This window comes from Centroberyx affinis, unplaced genomic scaffold (assembly GCF_046629955.1).
Source record: "Centroberyx affinis isolate AG114_WGS23_722 - 3 ecotype Tasmania unplaced genomic scaffold, CSIRO-AGI_Caff_v1 ptg001803l_1, whole genome shotgun sequence".
NCBI classification, from domain to species: Eukaryota; Metazoa; Chordata; class Actinopteri; order Beryciformes; family Berycidae; genus Centroberyx; species Centroberyx affinis.
The window spans coordinates 520,200-538,334 of record NW_027280193.1 but is presented as its reverse complement, the minus strand read 5'-3'; the positions used below and the strand labels follow the sequence as shown (position 1 = coordinate 538,334).

General features: G+C 41.8%; 1 protein-coding gene across 2 annotated transcripts in view; it reads right to left on the bottom strand.

The window, feature by feature from the left end:
* slit3 (slit homolog 3 (Drosophila)) overlaps positions 1–18,135 on the bottom strand; it is a 274,061-nt gene that overhangs the window by 36,841 nt on the left and 219,085 nt on the right. For both annotated transcript variants that reach the window (XR_011695745.1, XM_071529582.1), the window contains exons 18-26: positions 17,676–17,819; positions 13,922–14,085; positions 9,954–10,086; positions 7,812–7,880; positions 7,594–7,665; positions 5,859–5,930; positions 1,595–1,666; positions 1,136–1,218; positions 932–1,012 (exon numbers count right to left, since the gene is read on the bottom strand). Coding sequence is in view for 1 of the 2 variants with exons in the window: in XM_071529582.1 (XP_071385683.1) it covers positions 932–1,012; positions 1,136–1,218; positions 1,595–1,666; positions 5,859–5,930; positions 7,594–7,665; positions 7,812–7,880; positions 9,954–10,086; positions 13,922–14,085; positions 17,676–17,819 (890 nt within the window). In the remaining variant the exon portion in view is untranslated. The remainder of the gene's footprint in view (positions 1–931; positions 1,013–1,135; positions 1,219–1,594; positions 1,667–5,858; positions 5,931–7,593; positions 7,666–7,811; positions 7,881–9,953; positions 10,087–13,921; positions 14,086–17,675; positions 17,820–18,135) is intronic.

Sequence of the window (18,135 nt, the reverse complement as noted above, 5' to 3'; positions counted from 1 at the left end):
CACTCATTGTAAACGTCAGCTATACCTAAAAATGTGAAAACACTGAAACTTTGCATAAGACTGAATGAAAGTCCAAGAAATTGCCAGCAAAGATGTAGCCCAGACTGGTGAATCTGCTGCTTGTGGAAGTTTACCTGCATCCATAAACTACAACACGACTAGGGAAAGAAGGGAAATACTTAAACAAAGCCTAAACATCTGAAAGGAGCTAGTTTCTCTATAAATGGGGACTTCTCTGAGAAAGTGCGACTGAGATGGAAAGGACAGATTTGTTTAGTCAGAAAGCGCCGAAACACAGAAGTGCTCCATTGGCATTGTGATAGATACTGGTGAGAAAAGAGAAAAGAAGACAGAAGGAGCACTGGAGTGTTAAAACGCTGCATCATCAAAAAAGTTCTGTGTGGAAAACCGGGTAAGGAATCATAATGAAACTGTCAGTGGCTTCTTTTTATGAGTAAAATCAGAGAAAAGAGTGACAGTGACAAAAACAGTAAAGTTAACACTATGTAAGCTTAGAAATAGAATCCATTGTCAAGTCTCTTTATGATTACGGATGATAATTGTTCTGATTTTTTTGTGTGGCTTTTAATGCGGCCTGGTTTCTGCCATTCATCCTTCTTTTAAACACCTTGATCTGTGCTAATCTGCCTTAATACAGGGATTAATCCAGCACTAAAACCAGGGCACAGGTCACCACTGACATGTACTGTACAGATAGATATGGGATTATAGGAGTGAGGGTGATAGAGAGAGAGAGACAGAGAGAGAGAGAGAGAGAGAGAGAGAGAGAGAGAGGATGAGAGAAAGGGGAGCAAGAGAGGAAGCTTGTGAGGGAGAGAAGTAGTGGAAAATAAACAAGAGAGAAAGGAGGAATAAAAGGAGAGGAGTGAGTGAAAGAAAGAAAAGAAGAGTGTTGAGAGCGTCTATATACCTTTACACTGGAATCTGTTGAGTGGTGTGGTGAGAAGAAGCCTGTCAGCCATGTCAGGAGGTCCAGTACAACGAGCAATGCCTATTAAAACACACTTAATTAATATCAATTGTATACGTTTTCTCTTCTCTTATGGTATGCTAAATATAATGTTTCAGTTATAGGTATTTTTTAAAAGCATATAGATTATGATTTCTTTCTTACCAGGCTCTTTAAAGCCAGCTTTGACCCACTGAGAGAGCCAGCGCAGGTCACAGTTACAGTACAGTGGGTTGGCACCAAGAGCACTACACACACACACACACACATACACAGACACACACAATGACAAGGATCATTATAATTTAAATATATGTAAGACATTCCTGGTTTATCAAAGAGTGTACAGTAGAGAGGCAGGTGCAAAATATTCTATTCTGCAGGCTTAATAGACATTTAACAACAAAAAAAAACAAAAAACTGATTTTTATGTCTATCTGATTTTAGATGAACTGAAGAATGAAAAATTGAATTGAAGAATTGCAGATGAATAATTATATCTTCTTTTCAAGTGGCAGAGTCACACACACACACACATACACACACACATACACACACACACACACACACACACACACACACACACACACACACACACACACACACACACAGGGCTGCACTTACAGGTGGGACAGAGCGGTGAGGTGGTTGAAGGCTCCTTCTGGGATAGTTGAAAGGTCGTTACCATGGAGAGTCCTGGAGAAGAGAGAGAGAGAGTGCAGGACAAGAGTTTATATGAATATTAAACACGATATCCTTTTTACAAATTTACAAGGCCACCTTTTTCGACCCATTGTTCATTTCATTGTCTAGCTAATTATGTTTGCTCATATATTGTGCAGTTAATTATTTTGAATGCTAGTATTCAATGTTTCACACAGAATTTTCTTTCAGAGATAGAGGAAAATGGCCGATATCCAATTTTAAAAATTTTGATATCAGCCCAAAGCATCTGCAAACTGCAGACTACAATGGTCTAACCCTAGTAAAAATATGTTTTGAAAACTGTATGTGAGTTAAAGCTAAAATACTTAAATTATATGTGTGAAATAGCCTATATATGAAAGAATAGCACGTTGTTGTCCTACTCTCTGAATGGAAGAAAACTGTCTCATACGGTCAGCCAGCAGGCTATGGTGCGTGTCTGTGTGTGTGTGTGTGTGTGTGTATGTGTGTGTGTGTGTGTGTGTGTGTGTGTGGGTGTGGGTGTGGGTGTGTGGGTGTGTGTGGAGAAAACTTTGTGTCAGGGACAGACTGCAGGCTGTGGTGGTGTATATGAGTGTATCCATGTGTGTTTATTTGTGCCTTTGGGTGTTTGTGCATGTGTGTGTGTGTGTGGTGTGTGTGTGTGTGTGTTTGTGTGTGTGCAGTAAACTTTTGTCTCCAAGGGCTCAGAGACTGCGGAGTGTGTGTCCTGTGTGTCCCGCCATTTGAGTGAGTTGCCTGCTGGATATGAGTTCACATTCCATTAGAGCGAAGGGCTGTAGCAGGGGACAAACCGCTATTGGAAAACTGTGTGTGTCTGTGTGTGTGTGTGTGTGTGTGTGTGTGTGTGTATTTCAGAATGTGTGTAATTTCTGTGTAGCTGTGTATGAAAGTATATGTGCGTTTCAGTCTGGCTTTCGGGCCCACCACAGCACCGAAACGGCACTTGTAAAGGTTTTAAATGATTTTAAAGTGAACAACGACTCAGGCAACCTGTCTATTTTAATTCTTCTTGATCTCAGTGCTGCATTTGATATGGTCGATCATGAGATTTTACTTCACCGGCTTGAACACTGGGTTGGACTCTCCGGCTCAGTGTTAGATCCTATCTCATAGATCGTGAATATTATGTTGTGCTGGATACCTTCGTCTCCAAGCATCATGCTTTATCTTGTGGTGTTCCCCAAGCTGCAATTTTGGGGCCAATGTTATTTAGCCTTTACACGCTTCCTCTTGCCGATATCATTAAGAATTATAACATTTGCTACCATCAATTTGCTGACGACACACAGTTATACCTATCTATAGCACCTGATTCTCACAAGTCCATTAACTCCCTGCTGCAGTGTATAGATCATGTCAACTTCTGGATATCTCAGAACTTCTTACAACTAAACAAAGACAAAACAGAGGTTCTGATCATTGGTAATGAAGCACAGAGAGATGACATTCTGCCTCATCTTGACTCCCTATCCCTGAAGGCCAAGGGCCATGTCAGAAATCTTGGTGAAATTTTTGACAGTGATCTTTGTTTTAAGAACTATATCAGTAATGTGTGCAAAACGGCCTTTTATCATTTACGTAATATAAGAGAATATAATAGAATAATAGCACGCACTAGACTGAGAGACCACATTACACCCGTTCTTAAATCTCTTCATTGGCTACCTGTATCCTCCAGAATGGATTTTAAGATCATCTTATTAGTTTTCAAATGTCTTCATGGTCTCGCCCCACCCTACCTTAGCAATATGATAGTGAGATATGTACCATGTAGATCACTTAAATCATCCAATAGCAGTATGCTGACCATCCCTAAAATTAGGCTTAAGAGTGGTGAATCAGCATTTAGCTACCTTGGACCTACACTGTGGAACTCCCTCCCAGATAAGTTAAGAGCCACTGACACACTCAGCACTTTCAAGAAGCATCTTAAAACACATCTTTTTACCATTGCTTTTAATTAGGTGGTGGTAAATTGGTTTACATGTATTTCGTTTTTTTTTTTCTTTTACTTCTGTGTATTTTAATTTTATCCTTTGTTGTCCTTTTTACTATTGTTTTTATTGTTTTACTCATTTGATTTATTTGTTTTTATGCCTTTTTATTCTGTGAAGCACTTTGTAAACAGTCTTGTTAAAAGGTGCTATACAAATAAAGTTATTATTATACGTGTGTGTGTATCTTTTTGTGTCTGTGTATGCATCTGCGTGTGTGTGTGTATGTGTGTGTGTCTATGTGTGTAGCTGCGTGTCACTGGGTAGTGTATGTATGTGTATGCGTACGAGTCTGCGTGCATGTGTGTGTCGGTGTGTGTGTGTTTGTGTGTCTGTCTTTGTGTATGGTGGTCTAACAGCCCCCGCGCAAGCCTGGCCCAGGGGGGTTGTGGGTAATGAGGAAGTGACAGTGATGGCTGCCTGGCAACCAGTTGCTATGCGGGGGCAGAGAGGGGCCAGTCCCCACGGCAACATCAAGTAAGATGAAAGGAAGAAAGGAAAGAAGAGTAAAAAAAAAGTGATCACTGAACTTCAGCAAGGTAAAGCTTGGTGAGAGATCAAGTCAATATATACAAAAAAAATGCTAACAACAAAGCTAACTGCTACCAGGGTAAAACGCTGACTGGTTTCTTCCAGAACAAACAGTGGTGGCCAAGGTTGAAGTAATACAAGGTAAACACAACAGTTCTCTATTCATTATTTCACTGAGTGAGTGAGTTGTTTGCTATTGAATGTGTTTCTATGCTATGTGCTAGGTGTGCTAGGGTGCTATGTGCAGCATTTTAACATCCATAAATCATTACCTCATTAATTTTGAGACATCAGTATAATTACCATAGAGAAACCAGACCATCGGGGCGCCCTGGTGGATCAGTGGTCTAAGGCGCATGTCATCCCTGTCTCTCTCTCTCTCTCTCTCTCTCCCAACCTTTCCTGTCTCTCTTCACTAAGGTCTACCTACTAAAGGCAAAAATGCCCCAAAAAAAATCTTAAAAAAACCAAAAGAAAACAAGACCATCACATGAGGACAGCCTCTACGCTGCATTTTACTTTCAGAGTTTCTTGCAACAGCAGATGGCAGAATAAGTGAAAGGCAGATGGAAAAATCACTTCCAACATGTTGACTCTCCTCAGGAAAACAAAACAGAAAGGAAACACACAGGCAGCAACACCAGGGGGGGGTGGAGGGGCCACAAGCTGCAACATGAAGCAACTGCATTCATGGGAAATGAGAAACGCTAGCCATTAACAATAGTCATCTCGACCATGATCTCATTTGTTTACAGTAATTATACCAAGATATCACAATTAATTTGACAATGATGTAATGGTGTTAAAAAAACTGCTACAAATAGCACCTTCAAGTATCAAAGGTAAATGTATAAATTCTGCTGTCAATGAGCAATGAAGGTGCAAAATGCAAAGTGATGGCATTGTAGCCTGTGTGGACGGTCTGCACGCGTGTGTGTGTGTGTGTGTGTGTGTGTGTGTGTACACGCGTGTGTGTATGTATATGCGTAAGGGATTGTGCGTGTGTATCTTTAGACAGCATTTAGTGTGTGTGTGTTCTGGGAGAGAATGGGCGGACAACAGGATGTGCACGCGCATTGTGTGTGTGTATGTGTGTGTGTGTGTGTGTGTGTGTGTGTGTGTGTGTGGGTCTGTGAGACAGCGGGTGGACAACCAGATGGATGACTGAGAGAAACAGAGGCTGAAGGTCGATTCATCATACACAACACTGGGCGGAGGGAGAGAGAGAGAGAGAGAGAGAGAGAGAGAGAGAGACGAGGAGAGGATGGGCAGAGGAAAAGATGGATAGAGGAGAGAGAGGGAGAGACAGAGTGGGGGGGGAGGAGGGGAGGTGGGAGGAGATGAGAGGAGAGAGGGACTAGAGCATGCAGATAGTGAGGGAGTATGAAAGAGAAGATGAGAGATTGTTGCTTTTATCTGTTTTAGCTGTTTTATCTGCTTCAAACTCTCTCTACCCAGATCAATTCCAGTGTTTGTAACAACAAATGAGCGTGAGGGTGGCTTCGACTCATTTTGTGACTGGGTCTTACCTCGGTATTACGACTGACAGCAGGGGAATGATTAAACTTTGATTTAGCTTGGCGCTATAACTAGCAAAGGGGGATGTTGAAACTGAAATGTAATGCGGTACTTTTAAGTTGAAACTTGCTACTCACAGCAGGCGCAGTGACTTGAGCCCGTCAAAGGCGTGGATCGGGATACAGCGGATCTGGTTGTAACTCAGGATGCTGTAAAAGAGAAGGCATGAATAATGTTACAGCACACAAAAAATACAATGTGCTACAAACAGAGAGGAGACTGAAAAAACCCCCAAAAAACAAAATAGAGTGACGCTGGTTCTAACTCAGGATGCTAAAAGAAGAAAACAAAGAGTCAAAAAAACAGTCAAAACACACAGGAATGGGATTTTTCCTGTTTACTTCAGAATATCAGTTATTTTTTGGACGCACAACTCCCATTCATTTATAATGGAAGATTTTGCTGCCGTTTGCCTGCCTTTTGTGTTCCTGATCGCATCCCTGAATACATAAGAATAAATGTAGAGGGGTGAGAGCTGAGAGAGGACAGAGAAAGACAAAGAAGAGGGAAGATGTGAGAGGGACACAGCAGGTCTGGTTATAACTCAGCCGGCTGAGAGGCAGAAGCTGTACCTGCTGCAGGTTAAGCACGGGAAAGTGAACAAGGGGGCCAGCGCTTTGCATCTGAAACGCCCCGGGTGGAGGGAGAAAACTGCCAGAGGCAAAGCCGAGGCATTTGGAATGTCAATCTCCCGTGCCACGAGTTCATTTTTCCCGCTTATGAAACTGCTTACGAACAAAAAAAATAAGTTTAACAAAGAATGAAAGGGAAGGAGAAAGAAAGATATAGTAGAAAAACCTTTCATGCTGGTTTCATTGTTTTATCATGGTTTAGCATGGAGCCTAATAATGATCCTAGAATAAAAAGCTGACACAAAAAGCTCCCAATATTCATTTTTATTACATATTTGAGATGTCAGCAGCCTATTAGAGAAGGGGGTTTATAAACAAATAAGTAAATAAGTATATAAATGGTATGTAAAACACTTATAAATGAGTGTAACTGCACGAAATTTGAAGCAGGGCGTTGCTGGAAAAGAGCATATGTGCTCAGTCAACTTTCTCCAGATAGCACAAAACGTCAGCTCACCACAGCAATACAAAGAATTTGGCTGTTTTGACAAAAAGGCAGTAAAGATAGACAGAGAGATTTTAAGAGGAGATAAAAGCAGATCAGGTTGTAATTCAAAACGCTGGGTGAGCAGAGGAAAAAATGACAAGACAGTTTTGAGAACTTTAAGAGAGGAAAATGAGATAGGAGAACGATGGAAGGTAAAGATATGAGGAGAGAGAGGGGGAGAAGGAGAAGGGAGAAGCATGAGATGGAAAGAGGAGAGAAATGGCAGGCAGGGAGAAGGGGGGAAGAGGGAGAAAGAAGGAGGAGAGAGGGAGGAGCAAGGATAGAGGGAGGGAAATAGAAAGAGGGGAGAAAAGGAGGAGGGAGGAAAAGGAACCAAAGAGATAAATGGGGAGAAATAAGGAGGAGAGAAAAAGGAAAGCAAGGAAGAGAGAGAAGGCGTGAGAAGGAGAGAGAGAAGAGAGAGGGGGGAGAGAGGGAGGAATAACAAAGGAAGGAGAAGGGAGAAGAGGGAGGAAAATATGGAGAAAGAGAGCGGAAAGAGAGAGAGAGGAAGAGGGAGGAGAGACGATGGGACGATTAATCAAAGTGAAGAGAAGAAAACACTGATTTATCTAGGGGTTGGGAACCTTACAAAACACACACACACAGACACACAAACCGTATATGACATCAGGACACGGGCGGAGATGTGTGCATGTGTGTAGGTGTGCGTGTGTTGCCATGGTAACTTACAGTGTGGCTAGTTGAGTCATGTTGCTGAAGGTGAATGGGGCCAACGTGCTGATGCTGTTGTTGCTCAGGTCTCTGTATAGTCAAAAACACACACACACACACACACACACACACACACACACACAGTTATATAGAAAGTTTGCAAACTGTGTAGAGAAGGATTCAGCATGGAGGATGTGTGAATTCTGTCAAAGGTTAGAGATGTGAGCGGCACATACACCAGAGAGAGCTGCTTCAGGGTGGCCAGTTCCTTCGGTACAGAGGTCAGCATATTGCCCTCCAGGTAACTGCAAGGAAAGACCCACAGTTATTATATGAATTATATATATATGTATTTATACACACAAACAGACCTACAGGAATAGGAACATGAATACAAAAGCTGTAATATGCAACTTTTTCACATTAAAATAACAATAAATAAATAGGATTATACAGTATTAGTTTATGTCTGTCTGTGAACCCTCTGTGTTCACGCCTAACCCTGAAATTGGCTTATGTTTTTGAGGTGTCTACCATCAGACCTCATAAACCGAATCTTCTATATGACGTCAGCCTTGCCCAAATATGGACTTAACGGTTCCACAGCGATTTCTCTGCGGGGAAAATGATATGCGCCCTTGAAAAGGCTGCATTAAAAGGCAGACGGCGACAACGACGATTATGTGAAAAACCCCATTCGTTTTTCCCCATAGAGAAATCGCTGCGGTCTATTTGCTGTGGGTTTGTGTAGCATGGGTGTGGCCAGTGGTGAGGTAGGTAGCATTGCTTTTCCACTCTGGTGCCAGCTGAAGGAGATGAAAGGCAACACGGAGCTGCCTTGTATACTGCTAAACACAGGAGATGCTAGCCAGTTTGCTGTGGTTTCCATGTAGCTTCCCTAGCTAGCGGTGCAAGATTATCCCGCTCTCATCAAGATGAGTGACAGGTGTGTCAGGGGCGTGAACTTGCCCAACTGAGGGGGGGGGGGGGAGGTGGGACTAACAATACACTTTCCTGCTTCGAGGTGAAAAGTTGCACGCTCACACCCACACACACACACACACACACACACACACACAGTCACACACACACAGAATCACTACCTGCTGCTCTTCACCCAGCTGCTACCTGAGTCATATTTGTCTGTGTATATGTGTGTCTGTCTGTCTCCCTGTTTCAGCCCCCCTCTCTCTCTCTCAGGTCATAAGTAGGTCATGTAGACAGTATGATGGAGTGTCTTCTTCAGCCTGATCAATACATAATCACTGCTATTGATCCCAAAGAGCAGCCCTATTTCACAGCTAGTGGAATGCGTGTGTGTGTGTCTTGGTGTGCACGTGTCTGAGATAATTCACCTTTCCTACAAGAGATTTTGTCTATTTTTCAATTTTTACCAATCTCTTTTTACGTTGTTTTAGCCTTTACATCAATTCAGTAAATTATTATTAGCATTTCCTCTATTGCGCTCTCACTTCATGATTCATGCTGGCACTGACAAAACATTTGACAGTATATAACAGCCATAATATACAGAGAAACGACAAGGCTACTAAATCTGATATAACAAACATTAGTTGATTAACTGATTTTGATATTAATTAGTGACAAAACAAGCATTTTTTACCCTCTGTTTGAGTTATATCTATTCTTTTGACAGATAGATGAGGATGGTGCACTATTGTATTCTGCAACGGTTTAAAAAAAAAAAAAACCTTGATTGCTATGGCTACAAAATGAGTACCTTGGCTTCTTTCTAACTATCCTTGACTTTATAACTATCCAAACTCTGAATGCCTTTAACAAAAAAAAAAAAAAATTAAATATTTATGGAAAAATAAACCAAGGACACATTCTGGTATTCTTTCTCAGCTGTCTTTGACTGTTTTTGCCTTTCTCTCTTTGACTATATATTATATCTGACTATATATTATAGACATAGACATTAAAGTGCCTAGTGATTCATAGTGTTAATTCAATTTAAGTGTGTTGGCATATAAACATAAAGAATCAAACACAAACACAAAAATGCACCTACCTGCACACCTAGACACCCATCCACCCACACACACAAGTGCCTGAGCATTAGTGAGTGTATGTATGTATGTATGTGTGTGTGTGTGTGTGTGTGTGTGTATACACAAGAGAGAGAGGAAGAGAGAGTGTCTATTCTCTAAATGGTCCGTTAGTTTGTGGAGCAGCAGAGGGCAAACTGCTGCATCGACATTACACTGCAGCAATGTGTGTGTGTGTATGGGTGTGTGTGTGTGTGTATATGCATTTGTGTATTTGTGAATTTGCATTGTATTAAGAGTAAGCATTCACAAACACATGCCTTATTTCCGTGTGTGTGTGTGTGTGTGTGTGTGTGTCTGACTCACAGCTCTGTGGTGTCCTTGGGAATGCCCTTGGGCAGAGAGTGCAGCCCTCGGTTGCTGCATCGTACCACGCCGTCTGAGCACGTGCAGACGTCAGGACAACCAGACGCAGGAAGACAACCATTATCCTCAGCACCTGGAGGGAGAGGGAGAGAGAGAGACAGAGAGAGAGAGAGAGACAGAGACAGAGAGAGACAGAGACAGAGAGAGACGGGGGGGGGGGGGGGGCAACAGAGTGAGGTGGTGGGAGAGAGACAAGAGACAGAGGGAAAGAGAGGATAGAAAGTTATAGTGAGAGACAAAGAAAGAGAGAGAGAGAGAGAGAGAGAGGGTGGGCCAGATTAAATTAGATTGTACTGTAAGTGTGACACTTGGTCAATTCCACTAAACTCTGCACTCAGCACTTTTTAAGAGTACTTGATAATCCATATCAAAAGACCAGAGGGTTTTGAAATCAGACACACTGTTTCAACATGTGGCTCAGGACCTGAGGGCAGGTCACAAACTCCCCGGATGATTCTGGAGAAACTTGTGGCTTTTAATAGCTGAACATTTTTGACTGAACAGGACCCAGCAAACACTTTGGCACTGAACAGCTGTTGATACGACAGCCTGCAACAATGAAAACCAGTGAAGGCTTAGAGCAAAAATGAAAGTTGAGGCGACATCTGAAGTCGTCTGTAGCTGCTACCTTCAGATATCATTTTAAAACAGTTTGCAAAGCTACTTGGAACCTGTTTGGAACCCGGCTATGTTACACGCACACACACACACACACACACACACACACTAGGGATAAGAAACATCTGACTGATGGTAATTATCATAATACTCAGAGATAACAAGGATCAGAGACTAGAGCGTTGTTCTTGGCTGAAGACTCCTTCCATTTCCTTGATTGACTGATAGACAGACAAACACACACACACACACACACACACACACACAAAGAGCTTTAATCTAGTGCTATGTAAATAGTTGAACTGTGAACTGTGGTCCCAGATGTAAAACAAGCAGAGAGTTAAAACCATAATGGAGCATAATGAAGACTGGACACTGAGCCAATGATAACACAACTGCAATCTGGGGCTCTGTGTGTGTGTGTGTGTGTGTGTGTGTGTGTGTGTGTGTGTATGTGTTGAGAGAGACAGAAAAAGAGAGAGAGAGGACGAAAGTCTGTACTTGTGTGTATGTATTTGTGCCTTCCTGCCTGCATGTATGTGTGTGTGTGTGTGTGTGTGTGTGTTTGTGTGTGTGTGTGCGTGAGTGAGTGCACGTGCTCAGTTGGTGCATTTAGTTTGTTGAATAGCTAACTTCCCAGTTCACTTTGTAGTTGGCTAATTGTACTAATGTCTGAATGTAGAATAAATGGGTGCTTATATGCCTCTGTGTGTGTGTGTGTGTGTGTGTGTGTGTGTGTAGTCTGGTGTAGGTGTGTGTAGCTTGATAGTCCATGGGGAGGTGTAGCCGTGGGCTGACTCACTCTACAGTTGGCTGATTGGACTAACATCTAAATGTGCACTAAATATCTTCCCACAAATTCAATTAACTTTACCTTTCCCCCGGCTGCCTCTGGACAACTTAACAGCCATTTTACTCAACTATAAATAGACCGGACATGGAGAGCTTGGTGTGTGTGTGTGTGTGTGTGTGTGTGTGTGTGCGCGCGTGTTGCTGTGCTTCTATCCTTTTGAGAAACAGTATGAGTTTTAGACCTTCAGAGTGAGGACATTTTACCTCCACCAAGGAGCTTGTGTTTTTGTCCCTGTTTGTTTGTTTGTTTATCTGTCAGCAGGACATCTCAAAAACATGAATGGATTTCCATGAAACTTGATGGACCAATAGGCCTTGGACCAAGGAACAATTGATTATATTTTGGTGGTGATCTGCATCTTTGATTTCTGCCATTATATTAATACTTTTTTTTTTAGCCATAACCTAGATAGAGACTTGATTCCAAATCTTAGGGTATGTTTGCATGGTCAAGAAAACAATTTAGCTTTAAGTGATAGTAATGGCGTCTTTGAGTGTAACAGAAAGTTGGGAGAATTGTTCAGAGCTCTCTGAGTGCCTTCTAGTTTGCAAAGTGAGGTCATTTTGGCCGGTCCTCACTTCCTCCAGGGGTGAGTTCAGGGTTAGGACTTAGATTTAGGGTTAAGAAAGCCCCTGGCACTCTCTCAGAGTTTCCCAGAAAAATGAAGAATAGACTTCACTATAATTCACTAGCAATTATCCCAATATTATATAAGAATCAATGTTCTCCCCTTGTACAGTGTAGACAGATATACATTTCAAACGAAATCAACAAGAGAGGTCTTCCCATATGGGTCCCAGGGACAAAATCTTCAAATGGCTCTAATGTGTGTTGTTTTGGGGGTTAAGGTTAGAATTAGGATTACGTTGGGGTTAGTAAGGAATGAATGTTGCCAATGGAAAGTCCTCATGAGGACAGCAGCACAAGGACGTGTGTGGAATCAAACATGTGAATTTGTGTTTTGCTTGTGCATGTGAGTGTGCGTTTGTAAGTAGATTTGTGTGTTTGCTTGTGTGTGTGTGAGTGAGTGAGTATTAAGACCTGATACTATCTTTGAGTTTCCTAACTTGAGCCAACCCTGCTAACTACTTTGCAAACTCATTTGCTGTAAATGGTTGCAACACAGCTACAGGAAATTAGAAAAGTGTAATGAGTTCAAAGAAATTAAGGAGAGAAAGTCAGACAGAGGAACGGAGACAGAGAGGAATAAAAAGTACAAAGCAAAAAAACGAGCGAAATTCAGAAACCAAGCAAGCAAAAAGAAAGGAAGAAAGAGGTGTAATGGGCAGGAAAGCCAGACCACACTTTGTCTGTGGCGTCAAACTTGGCGGCCGAGCCGACGGCCACCGTCGCTAGGCAGGCATCGTCGTGGTAACAGCAGCGTCACCGTAGAAACCACAGACTGATGTCATCTGAGGCAGCTGTTTGCCAGCGGTTACTGATGCTTCTGTCCTCACAATACCCTGCTGAGGCTGTGTGTGTGGCTGTGTGTGTGTGTGTGTGTGTGTGTGTGTCTGTGTGTCTACTGGCTTCTTGATTATAAAACTTTTGATTGATTGTGGCACAAACAGTTACTCATGTGGAAGTTTTTTCAATGAGTACTGGTATATTTTGTGGGTATTTTAGCAAAGACACAAAGGTACAAATCAGGACTGCAGTCATAACAACCTCAGTCAAGTCCAACACAAACCCAAAGACTGTGTAGTTTTTGATATCAAGTTTGACAGATGTTTTTTTAACCTTTATTTACCCAGTAAAAGTAGTCCTTTTCCTTATTTTTGTGATTTGGGTGAACCAGGAATTATGGTTTATTCTACTGTTGTACTTATTGTAAGTCACTCTGGATAAGCCCAAAAAAGTATACTCTTCTTCAGTCATGTCTGCTAAAATCCCACATAGTCACAGCACAGTGCAACCAGTCGTCTATCTGTTGACCACCATGGCAGCTCCACTGGAGTAGTTAGGGGTTGAGTGCCTTGATTTCTAGTATTTTAAATCCTCCTACGGCCCACATTTATGTAACAAAGAAAAACTGTATTCCAAGGTATATTGGGCATTATCTTCACTGTGAAGTCAAGAATTTTCCCTAAAAGTATTTTCTTGACAACGGGGAATGCATTTCATAATTTGTCCTAGTAAACAGGATGCAAAGATACATGTAATTTACATTTTATATTTTAGGCATTTAGCTGACGCTCTCATCCAGAGTGACTTACAGTGAGTCAGCAAGTAGGAGTTCAGCGTCTTGCTCATGGACACTTCAGCAGGACACATGGCTGCTGATGGACACAAATTGACTGTTGCGGGAATTGAGCCTGTGATATTTTTGGTTCCTTGCCTGAATTGTAGTGTTATTGTCCTTGTGCGGTTGTAAAAAACAGGGTTTAGAGTTAGGTTAAAAAAAGTCAGTTTATTCTAAATGCAGAGAGTGCCTTACCATCGCAGGTGAAGTCCGGAGTGGCCACGTCCTGGATGGGGATCTCCTTCAGGAAGGCTGGCTTCTGACAGCGAGGGTTTCCGCTGACCACCCTGGTCTTCTTCAGCCACTGACCCAGCCAGGCCAAGTGACAGTCACACATATAGGGGTTGGACAGGAGGTTACTGCGGACAGAGAGAGGGGGAAAGCATTGAAGCTGGTGTGTGAAAATGCGTGAAGAAATGCACTTCAGTATTGGAAGGTGCGGATCACGGCAGACTAAAAAACTATCTTGTAAAACAGGTTGCTGCACAAGCATAGCTTTAATACATCAATGTTTTGACATGTTTTCAGCTGGGTAGAATGATGCAAAATTGCTATTTTTTTCCTTGTGACATTATATGTTGAAATGTTGGCTTAAGTAAATTATTGATGCATCGAAGCTAGCGACAACAACCAAGCGGCAGCAACCTTTTTTCAAGATAATCGACACTAATGCAACACAACCTGGAGTCACAACTAATCCATAGGACCCATAGTAACCAATGTTAGACTGTAGCTCACAAACTAATGGGAAGAAACTGAAGGAGAGAAAGAAAGAGAGCAAGAAAGAAAGAGCAAGACTTAAGAGAGCGAGAGCAAGGTAATTACAGAAATCATTTCTAATCTAAAACTATTAACTACTATTAAAAATTATTTGCTATACAGCTATTACAATTGACTATATAGCGAATTACTCTTCTGTATAGTATTGATATGATGTTTATGTATCACAGTGTTCTGCAAACTGCTTAGGTGGTATTGTTTTGTTTTTGTCAACCATGGCAATAAAGACTCTTTGAATTGAAATGAATTTAGATGGAAGAGAAACAGGGGAGGAACGGCGAGGGAGAGGGAACGATAGAGAGGAAAAGGGAAAAGGTTATCAGTTATTTTTATTCATTTTGTGGTGTGGAAGTACAATAGAGATGGAGAGAAAGAGAGAGAAGGTGGGGCGGAGGGAGAGTAATTGTGAGAAAGAAATAGAAAGAGAAAGAGAGAAAAGGTTATCTGTTTCATTTCATTCATTTTCATTTCTCATTCAGTTTATTTCTCATTTTATTTTGATGCCTTTGTAATATTGTTCATGTAATATTGATGTGGAACTGAATTTAAACTGAATTGAGTGTGAGGTAGGGCATCAATGGCCCATGCTGGACAGGAGGTAATACTTAAAGCTGCAGTAGGCAACCTCACACTTTGGCAGCTCCAGGTGGCATTGAGAGATATTTTGAAGTTTGAGGACTTCATTACCCAGAAATCCTGTAACATAATGACATTAAACTGCGCTTTCTTCTGACCTAAATTTCTTGTTCTTAGTCCAGCTTTCCCCGAACAGAATATTCCCTGCTGTTTACGAGCAAGTTTTGTATTTTATTCTCACGTTTTGATTCGGCAGTTCCTGTGCACCAAGAAGATTTCCCGCCACTGACCAAACCTGACACGTAAAAGTGATTTGGACAAATAGGACAAACCTACTGGGTCTCAGTTAGGGGTGCTGGGACGCTCTTCTCTGTTGCAGCCCCAGTTTGCGATTCAGGCTGATAAGATCGGTGTATTTTTACATAAAATTCTTGCCTAGTGCAGCTTTAAACAAATGTACATGCGTCGCTTTGTGAAATGTAAACACAAAAATGGGATTCATTCTTCACAGCTGGAAGCCATCTACATTCTATAGGCAACATTGTAACTTTTGTGAATTTCTCATGTTAAAAACTACTCTGCTAGTTTGGTCACAGCAACAGAAAATGATGTTTTCTCTGCTACCCCAGCGTTTCTCAAACAAGGAAATGTGAGAAGGAAACTTAGGAAATGAGATTTTAGTAGTTCAACGGTTAGTATATTAGAAAGCCACGCAAATCTCTAATGATGATGGCTTGCTTCCAAATTGTGTCTCGAAATGTGCAGGTGGCATACTGCCTTTTACCACATCTACTGCTAAACTAATAAACCTGAATCTTGCTGTTTGTGCTACAATATTAATGGTGTGCCGTTATAGATAGGGACAAGTTATTTCCTCAGTTCCTTGTAATGAATTGACCTTACTGTGTGGCAATAAACCTAAACTAAATCCCTTCCTTCCTTTTCAATGTGTTAATCTTTTAATTAAATGGACAAACTCTATTGGGAAACAATGCACTAAAAAAATGAGATTGAGAGAGAGAAACAGAAACAGAGGGAGAGAGAGAAAAAGACAAAGAGAAGAAAGAAAGGAGAGATTTTAAGAAAAACAGAGAGCAGATAAGGAAATTAACAAAGGAAGAGCGATGAAGAGAGGCTGCAGAAATATAAACTGCCCATATTTCTTTCACACCTCCAAAGAGGCACGTGTTGCATACGAAATCAAGCGCTACTAAAAGGGCAAAGCAAAACTAATGCCGAGGACAAAATAGAAAAATGACTGAAAAAGAGCAGGGACGAGGGAAAAATAATCCCTGTCCATTTGACTAGAGATAATCACAAACAGTCCCATCGAGCAAACATTTACTCGACAACACATTCATCCTCTCTCTCTCTGTCTTTTCCTTTCCTTTTCTCTTTCTTGTCTCCCACCCTCTCTCCCGAAAGACTGGAGTAGAAATTTGAACCGAAGACGACAGAAATACAGCAGGATAAGGAGACAGAAGAAGAAGAAGAAGAAGAGAGGAGGAAGAAAGGAAGAGAAGGGAGAAGAAAGGAAGGAGGGATGGGAAGAAAGAGAGAGTAAAGAGGATGTGGGGAGAGGGAGACGTTTTTGGCGTGCCATGCCTGCGTGTAAGAAAATCTAAAAAAATCAACCTGTAATGTTTTATTGAGCTGATAAAATCTATTATTTATAATGTCCACTTCTGGGTGGTCAGAGGATTGAAGAAACACACACATTCGCACGCACACACACATACACGCACGCACACACACGCACACACACACGCACACACACAGCTTTCCTCTCCTCCCTCCCATACCGCTCTCTCTCATTCCTAACAGTAATATTATATGGCAAGTTAATGCTTGCCATAACTTTCCTTCATGGCGGGTGTTTCTGTGCTGCCCTACACAAACAGGCTGAACACCAGTCAACATCTTCACACACAAGCATGTATGCCCACACACACACACACACACACACACACACACACACACACATACACACACTTCAGAGTGTTTGCCATTCAAGATAATCAACAAACTCGCACACATACAGTACACTGTGCCTTTGTACTGTAGCAGCAGGTGTGTGCATCTCTGAAGATTGTCGATCCTCTTTGGTGGTGGGCGAACATGCTGAAATGTGTGTGTGTTTGTGTGTATGTGTGTGTGTGTGTGTGTCTGTGTGTGTATGTTCTGTGCGCAGATGCTGAAATATATGTAGCTTTGATAACAAATGTCCTGGGATCCAGACCAATCTAGTCGATAATGATGGAGAGCATCTGTGAGCACAGCAGCGCCCAGAGAGCAATACGAGTCTCTCTGTATGTGTGTGTGTGTGTGTGTGTATGTGTGTGTATGTATGTGTGTGTGTTTGTGTGATGGTAGATAACTCCCACAGCAGGGCTGGACTCTGGAAAATCAAGGGATAGAGACAGAGAGAGAGAAACAGAGAGAGAGAGAGAGAAAGGAGGAAGAAACACACTCGAAGACAGTAAGAGAGAGAGATTGGTGAGCCATGTTGAGAGATAGCAGGAGTATGAAATGGAAAAAAGAACAGGAGAGAAAGCGATAGAGGGAGGGAGAAAGAAAGGGAGATATGACTCACATGGTGGATAGGGAGTGCAGGGTGGAGAAGGCTCCCGGGGCGATGCTGGAGATCCGGTTGTCGTACAGCGACAGCAGACGCACCGAGCTCAGACCCGTAAACGTGCTGTTGTCTATACAGCTGATCTGGTTGCTGCGCAGCATCCTGAACACAAACACATTTAGAGAGTGAATGCTAAGTAGTTAGTATTTTGACATGTAGCTTTAATTTGAGAAGAATAGTAAGTATAAAATGTGGCATTTACAGTAAAGCTGCCACTCTGGTGTGTATCTCCCATAACAAATCAGTTTTATTGAAGCTAAAACAAACAGTGGACTGATAAATCAAGAATCAAATCAGTAATCTGTTAATTGGAACATGCACAAAACCGCACTAGACATTTTTCTCTGTCTTTAGAAAAATTTGGCTTAAGAAACAGGGCTACAACTGTCTACTTGAGTGAAATAGTTGAGTACTCTTT